Below are 7,398 nucleotides of genomic sequence, written 5' to 3' on the forward strand. Positions count from 1 at the left end.
CTGGCACAACGAACGCTCTTCCAGACGCAGTCCGTACACACATAAACGTCGACGTCAGTGGGCGACGCGCAAAAAAAAACCCCGAGAATTGCGATAGAAAGAGTGGTGCACGCACAAACTGAGGAAAAGCGAAAATTAAAAGGAATTTTTGCACTGGAAAAAGTCAAGCGCCAGCGCCAATCGTGGAGAGTTGTTTTGTGAAAAAGGTAAAGTAAATGTAATTAATTTTTGCTGCTGTGCAAACAACAGTTCCGGTGTGTGTGTGTGTGTTCGTGTGAGTGTGTGAAAAAGTTGTTTTCCCTGAAATGTCAGGTTTTTTTTTATTTTTGGTAAAAATAACCAATTTCGATGACGAAATTACAGAAACGGGCTTCAGTTCCCAGAGATTCAGAGTGTGGGTTTTTATTTATAATAATTTTCGCATTGATAAGACAGGTGGTGTATCTGTGGCAGCCACCGAGCTGTGTCCGTGTGCGTGTGTGTGTGTATAGGGGGGTTGATAAGCTCCTCTTCGGGAGACTCTCTCACAAAGGTCGCATATGGCTGGCATTTGGAGTGTTCGTTTTACCAATATTTTGACAGCAGCTCGAAAATCAATTTAAGTGGCGCTGAAGCAGAAGCTGAAGCCATACAAGACCCACTCTCTGCCCCTCCACCCACTCTCTTCACAGCTGTACAAATATGTAATTAACACTGACTGATTTTTCAACTTCTTTCAACTTCTCCTCCCTTTCGCATTATTAAATTTATGCAACTCTGTCTGTTTTTGTCTTTCTTTCTCTTCCCTCCCCCTTTTTGGGCTGTGTAGACTCTGGTGGACTCCTCTTCCCAACTGCCAATTTCTGTGTATCTTCGACGGCAGCAACTTGTTGTTGGTTCTGCTTTTGTGCAGTGCAGTGGTGGCTTCTGTGGCCTCGAGTGTCGCGAGATTTGTACGCAAATTCGTTCGTTTATCGCCTTTTGTGTGCTCGCCCGAATACCCATCATCATCATCATCATCGGTTTGGGGCTTTGAGGTTCAACGTTGGCCCGCGTTTCGTGACTCATGTCCGTGACTTATGTACGCGTTATCTGGAGTAGCAATTTAAGTGATTTTTTACGTATATTGTTAAAACCCTGTATTCCCTGTAGATACCATCGTTGGGTGTGGGTACTTTAGTTAAATTCCCTGTAGAAATCCAGTAAACAAATCAGCAGAAAACAACTTTAATCCTTATAACAGTACATACTAATTAACAGTAACAGTAACATAACCAGTGCTGAGTAGTACCAGCAGTTCCTATGTAGAAACCAGTGTTGATCAAACCTTTTCCTGCGTCACATCATTTCTCGAAGAAAATTTAAGAACAAGTTTTCACCGCATCTACTCTGCTCTTTTCCCATAATTCAGCATCAAGAAAAAGCTTAAATCAAGATGAAGTTGAACATTTCGTATCCGGTGACAGGCACCCAGAAGCTCTTTGTGGTGAACGACGAGCACAAGGTGCGCATTTTCTACGACAAGCGCATGGGCGCTTTGATTCAGGCCGATCCCCTGGGCATCGAATGGAAGGGCTATGTACTTCGCATCGCTGGGGGCAACGACAAGCAGGGCTTCCCCATGATGCAGGGCGTTTTGAGCCCCCAGCGTGTTCGTCTGCTGCTGAAGGATGGCCAGCCGTGCTATCGTGCACGTCGCGATGGCGAGCGCAAGCGCAAGTCGGTGCGTGGCTGCATCGTCAACGCTAACATCTCGGTGCTGGCTCTGGTGATTGTCACCAAGGGAGAAAACGACATTCCTGGGCTCACGGACATTAGCTATCCACGTGTTCTGGGTCCCAAGCGTGCCAACAAGATTCGCAAGCTGTTCAATCTGTCCAAGGATGATGATGTTCGTCGCTATGTGGTGCGTCGCCAGCTGCCGGCCAAGGGGGAGAAGAAGGCCACCACCAAGGCCCCCAAGATCCAGCGTCTGATCACGCCCGTTAGGCTGCAGCGTCGTCGCCACGTCATGGCCGAGCGCAAGAAGCGCAAGGTCAACGAGCGGGCCATGGCCGCCGAGTATGCCCAACTGCTGGCCATGCGCAAGAAGCAGTCGAAGGCTCAGCGCCAGTCGGAGAAGCGTCGTCGTTCGATATCCCTGCGCCGTTCCCACTCTTCCTGCGGTTCGTCGGCTTCAGCTTAGATCCGGTGGATTATGTCCCATTCGGAATCTCGCATTGATCTCTCAACAATCTAATCAGCTCTATGTCTCAAAGAAGGAGACCCTAAATTAATAAAAAGCTGTTTATGTTTGGTAGTTTTGAGTTTCTTGTAGTCTCGTATTGTTTTTTGTAGTTTTTCATGTCTGACCACGTGCTTTAAGCTTTTAAGCTGTGTAACACTGGCTACTGTCAGCGTTTATCCACACTAATTTTCGGCGTTTCCGCCACGTGGCATGGCTTAAAATTAGTTTTTTAGGGCTTTGTTCCTTTCTCCTTATCCCGACCATTCTGCATGGCTATCTATGCTGTCGTTGCATCAAATTTAAGCCATTTACCATTCTATAAATATGTGGAAACTTTTTCTTCCGTTTTTCTGACGCTTTTCAACACTGAAAAATTGGTTTTGGTTTCTTTTAGTAGAATTTATTTAATTTCATGTGTGTTTTCGACACTTTTACCTCTGAACCATGATGGAATTGTTAATTTTACAGCTATTTCTAGATGTTTATTATCTAGTAAAAATGTTCTATATTGTTATTTGTGATGTTTACCAGCACTATTATGTTTATGTTTGCAATCCGCCATGTGGCATTTAAAGTGTTTCGTTTTTCTGCTCTTCTGCAACATTGCAATCAATTTTAATGGACTCTGATGCTATTTTTGTACGCCTCATTAGCTTCGCAGTGATCTTGCTATCTCCCGGACCATATTTATGTATGTATAACACTCGACTCCCACCCAAAGATTCCGGCTGAAAGAGCCTGCCACTTGCAGAGTACATCGATGTTTCAAGAGCGAATATATAGTGCATATATTGTTTATTACCCCACTCGTTTATTGATTGTTTTAACCAGCAAATGATACATGATATGGTGGTGTGTGCCAATCAATATAAAGAGCGCATAGGAGTGACCCTGAGACAGGTGGCATAACTCTTGTGCGGCGCGTCCCAAAGTCCATTATGAATATTGGATTGCGTTGCGTGATGATCTAATGCGAGGCGTCCCCAACCCAACACAACCCAACCACTCGTTTCCTGCTTGTTCTTCTGTGGCTGCCACTGTTTGCTTTTCTGCTCCACATTTCTCCATTCCATTTCGTTTTTCTGCTGTTGACCCAATTCTTGTCCACAAAACATTGTTGCAAGTTCTCTTGATGGTTGCCATGGCGTGCCTGCCACACAGCCACAGCCCACCCCGCCGCAGTCGGCGATGTTCGTGTGTGAAAGTCGAAACGAGAATGTAAACAGTTGCGCGCCCGCCGTTGCGTTAGCTGTCTAATCTGCCTAGTCCTAATTTCATATTTCGAGTTTATTTTAGATTTAATTTATCTGGATAATCCAACCCAACCACCACCCACAACAATAATAATAATAATCTTTCGTCTCTGTGTATTTTCAAGCATGAGCACAACCGCCGCCAGTCTCATTGAGGCGGCTCTAAATGCCAGCAGCAGCTTAGCTGCTAGCAACGCAACAGTGACAACACCAACAACAGTGAAACCCAATACCAATTACGTTGTCCAAGTGAAGGATCCAATGAGTGCGCCCCTCGAGCCACTGCTCCATGTGGGCGATGGCATATTCCTGCAAACGAAGACCGCCCAGGTGCTAGCTGGTGTGTGTGTATGGGCCGCACTATTCATCACCTGTCAACAGGTAACGAAATTATTATTTCTAATTTATACCGATGAACCATTGGCTGATGTTTACCTGCTGCTGCTGCTGCCTCTGCTGCTGCTGCTGCCTCTGCTGCTTCTGCTTTTGTTTCTTTTGCAACAGATCTATCAGCATTTGCGCTGGTATACAAATCCACAGGAGCAGCGCTGGATTGTACGCATTCTGTTTATTGTGCCCATTTATGCGACATACTCGTGGATCAGTTTGTTGTTCTTCAATTCGGATAATGTCTATATATACTTTTTCACAGTAAGAGATTGTTACGAAGGTACGTAGTAGTTGTAATCCTCCTGTTCACAGCTTATCTTTTTTTTGTTTTTTATTTATAGCCTTTGTCATCTACAACTTCTTGTCGCTGTGCTATGAATACCTCGGAGGCGAGGGTAATATTATGTCGGAGATACGCGGCAAACCCATCAAGACCTCGTGCCTGTATGGCACCTGCTGCCTGAAGGGCAAAACCTATACGATTGGCTTCTTGCGCTTCTGCAAGCAGGCCACATTGCAATTCTGTTTGGTGAAGCCGCTGGTGGCATTTATCATTATATTTCTGCAGGCCTTTGGGCACTACCACGATGGTGATTGGAGGTATGTCAGCCAGCAAGATCAAACAAAAAGAAACCTAAAAGCATATCTATAACTAATCTCCTCTCTCTCTCTCTAACTTTTAGTGCCGATGGTGGATATATTTACATCACAATTATCTACAACATTTCCGTATCGCTTGCCCTGTATGGACTCTATTTGTTTTACTTTGCCACGCGTGATCTGTTGACTCCGTTCGAGCCCGTGCTGAAGTTCTGCACCATCAAATCGGTCATCTTTTTATCGTTCTGGCAGGGCGTGGGCCTGGCCATACTGGAGAAGGCAAATGTGATCTCGCCCATTGTGGACAGTGCGGGCACTGTGGCCACAGAGGCGGGCACTGTCTCGGCCGGCTATCAGAACTTTTTCATATGCATTGAAATGCTTTTTGCTGCGATTGCGCTGCGCTATGCGTTCCCCTATCAGGTAAGCGATAAGATAGAACGCGCTATAGCACGTGTAAATATTTCTACTTGAACAAACTTTAATTTCCCTTTTAATCGTTTTTAGGTATATGCACGCAGCTGCATTAGCGATGGCCATGGACGTTCTGTCACCATGCAGTCGATTTCTAGCAGTCTAAAGGTGGGTTTTAAATCTCATTTTAAATAAAAATGAATTTAAATTTTTGTCTTGTCTTGTCTTGCCAGGAAACTATGAATCCCAAGGATATTATGACAGATGCTATACACAATTTCCATCCGCAATATCAGCAGTACACGCAATACAGCTCAGGTGCGTTTTTGAAGCCTTCCTTCTCCGCATTCTCCTTTCATTCTCGTTATGTGTGTGTGTGTATGCTCGTTATATGTGCCTGCTCTCTTATACATATATCTTATAAATCTTATCTATCATTCTTTCTGTGTGTTCGTTTTGTTTGCCTGACATTCTTCTTTCCCTCCATTTGCGTTATGTTTTTTCACTATTTTGTTTCTTTTTTTTCTTGTTTTTTTCTTATCTTTTGCAGAAGTAACCTCGGCGCAGCGTTACGAAAAGCTCTAAAAAATATATAAATAAATACGAAATTAAGCAAATGCAAAACTCTAGCGATGCTCGCTAGCAAAAAACAAAAAAAAAACAAAAACTAAAAAAAACGGACACAATACGAAATGAAAACAAAAACTGTACTTATAGCTTATGTCCCTCCACTGCAGTTGCCTTACAGCCTGATGAGCGAGACAGAGGAGAGAGAGAGAAATACGTACTAGGCCTAGTTACTTACTAAAACACACACAAAAGAAAACACAATCAAATGCTGAAAGCTGCAACAGAATATGCCTTAGGGGATGATACCCCCCAACCCAACCCAACTTCTAACCATTCTATTTTGTTTTTGTGTTCGTGCCCCCCTGTCTGGTGTACTTTTTTGTATTTTTTAATTTTTAAAAACTCTTAAATTTAAGCATTTTTTAAACAAATTATTTAAATGTTAGCATATACGTATATAAATGACCTTCTGATATACATACAAACAACAACAAAAACCAACTATAATATTGTAAAATATTATATATAATATTATGCTTAAACAAATGATTTTATTATACTATTGTTGTATGGCAGCAGATTCCGTTTTCGCCCCCACCTACCCCACGCCCTTCAGGCAGCATTTAACTTTCGCTCAAAAGATACCAAAAAAAAAAAACAACCAGCAGAGATTTCTTTTAGTTTTTCTTTATTTTTCTTTCCCCCTTTTGTGATAGACCTCAAACCCTAAGCTCTTGTCGTGCTTTCGTCTATATTATTCCTGTCTCTTTGTAAATGTTTAAATCTTTAAATCAAACTGTATAAAATATCTAGTGAATAAATGTACAAAATAAGCTTGACTTTTGCCTTGTTTACTGCCTGCCTGCCTGCTGCATGTTTTCTCTCGATTCCGAATGATTCCTCTTGTACATACATAGAAATATATATGTAGCCTATGATTAAGAGCTCCTAACACCCTCTGACCTCAGGTGGCAAGAACTCGCGTGGCATACGCGTCTCCAGCTACGATCCCGATGATCCCAACTCTGGCGGCGGTGGAGCAATGCAGGAGGCGACACAGCAGCAGCAGCTGACCAGCGGTGGCTACAATGCAGTGGCCAGTGGACCACTGGCCTCCAAGACGCTGGGTAACCAAAGGAAATTTGCACCCGGGGGACAGCGTGTGGCAACGATTAGCCAGAACTACAATGAGAAGACCATGCTGCTAAGCAGCGACGATGAGTACCAGTAGAAGCCGAAAAAGGGGAACACTTAGAGTTTCAAGGAACATTTTTATAATTGAATTTATCTGTTGTATTCCCATTGATTCGAATTGATTTTTTGATTGCTTGTACAATAATCTTAAGTAGCGAAAAAAAAACAAAAACGAACCGCAAGAGAGCCGAGAGAGAGAGAGCATTAAAACCCTATAGACAATTAATGATTGTACCACGAATCGTGTGTGTGTTTGCATTTTTTGTACTTGTATTCCATACATACATACATTTATGTAGCATCTCTTCTGTAAATTGTCCAACAATATTATTGTGAAAGCGATAAAGCTATAAATGAAATGAAATGAAACTGAAAACTGAAAAATCTGAACAGAAATAAAAAAAATAGTAACAGAAACTGCACTTCTTGCGTCTCACCACGAACCGTCTACAGGCTGCTTCTACAATAACAAAATACAGAGTGGGGAAAACCCAGAAAAACAAATGAGAAGAAATAAATATATTTATAAGCAAAGGGCTAATTTTTAATGCATAATTAAACACACAAAAAAAAAAGAACATATTTAGAGCGAATTTGTTGGCTACGCAATGAAGGAGGTTAATTAGGTGAATGAGTGTTGTATCCCCATTCCGGACACGAGAAATGTATAAAAGAATTTTACCCTGTACAAAAAAAACAGATATTCCAAATAATTCCCAAGGATTGTCCCAACAGTATTTTGATATATAGCCAGGCTTCTCATCAAATAAA

The 7,398-nt window shown here is 42.5% G+C and overlaps 2 protein-coding genes across 4 annotated transcripts; both read left to right on the forward strand.

The window, feature by feature from the left end:
* The first annotated feature begins 116 nt into the window (after window positions 1-116).
* Window positions 117-2,278, forward strand: LOC111070541 (40S ribosomal protein S6-like). Its single transcript, XM_022361155.2, has 2 exons — window positions 117-206; window positions 1,391-2,278. The coding sequence occupies exon 2, from the start codon at window positions 1,415-1,417 to the stop codon at window positions 2,162-2,164; it is 750 nt and encodes a 249-aa protein (XP_022216847.2). The 5' UTR covers window positions 117-206; window positions 1,391-1,414; the 3' UTR covers window positions 2,165-2,278.
* On the forward strand, window positions 117-6,868 carry LOC111070537 (transmembrane protein 184B). 3 transcript variants are annotated; one of them, XM_022361149.2, is made up of 8 exons: window positions 117-206; window positions 3,585-3,840; window positions 3,964-4,129; window positions 4,191-4,449; window positions 4,533-4,872; window positions 4,957-5,031; window positions 5,097-5,181; window positions 6,402-6,868. In XM_022361149.2, exons 2-8 carry the CDS (start codon window positions 3,586-3,588, stop codon window positions 6,662-6,664), a joined length of 1,443 nt encoding a protein of 480 aa, XP_022216841.2. In that variant the 5' UTR covers window positions 117-206; window position 3,585; the 3' UTR covers window positions 6,665-6,868. The 3 variants fall into 3 exon arrangements, with proteins under 3 accessions (XP_022216841.2, XP_022216843.2, XP_022216842.2); XM_022361151.2 differs by lacking the exon at window positions 6,402-6,868 and adding an exon at window positions 5,414-5,719; XM_022361150.2 differs by lacking the exon at window positions 117-206 and having other exon boundaries at window positions 3,483-3,840.
* The last annotated feature ends 530 nt before the right edge of the window (window positions 6,869-7,398 follow it).

This window comes from Drosophila obscura, unplaced genomic scaffold (assembly GCF_018151105.1).
Source record: "Drosophila obscura isolate BZ-5 IFL unplaced genomic scaffold, ASM1815110v1 contig_1, whole genome shotgun sequence".
In the NCBI taxonomy this organism is placed as follows: domain Eukaryota; kingdom Metazoa; phylum Arthropoda; class Insecta; order Diptera; family Drosophilidae; genus Drosophila; species Drosophila obscura.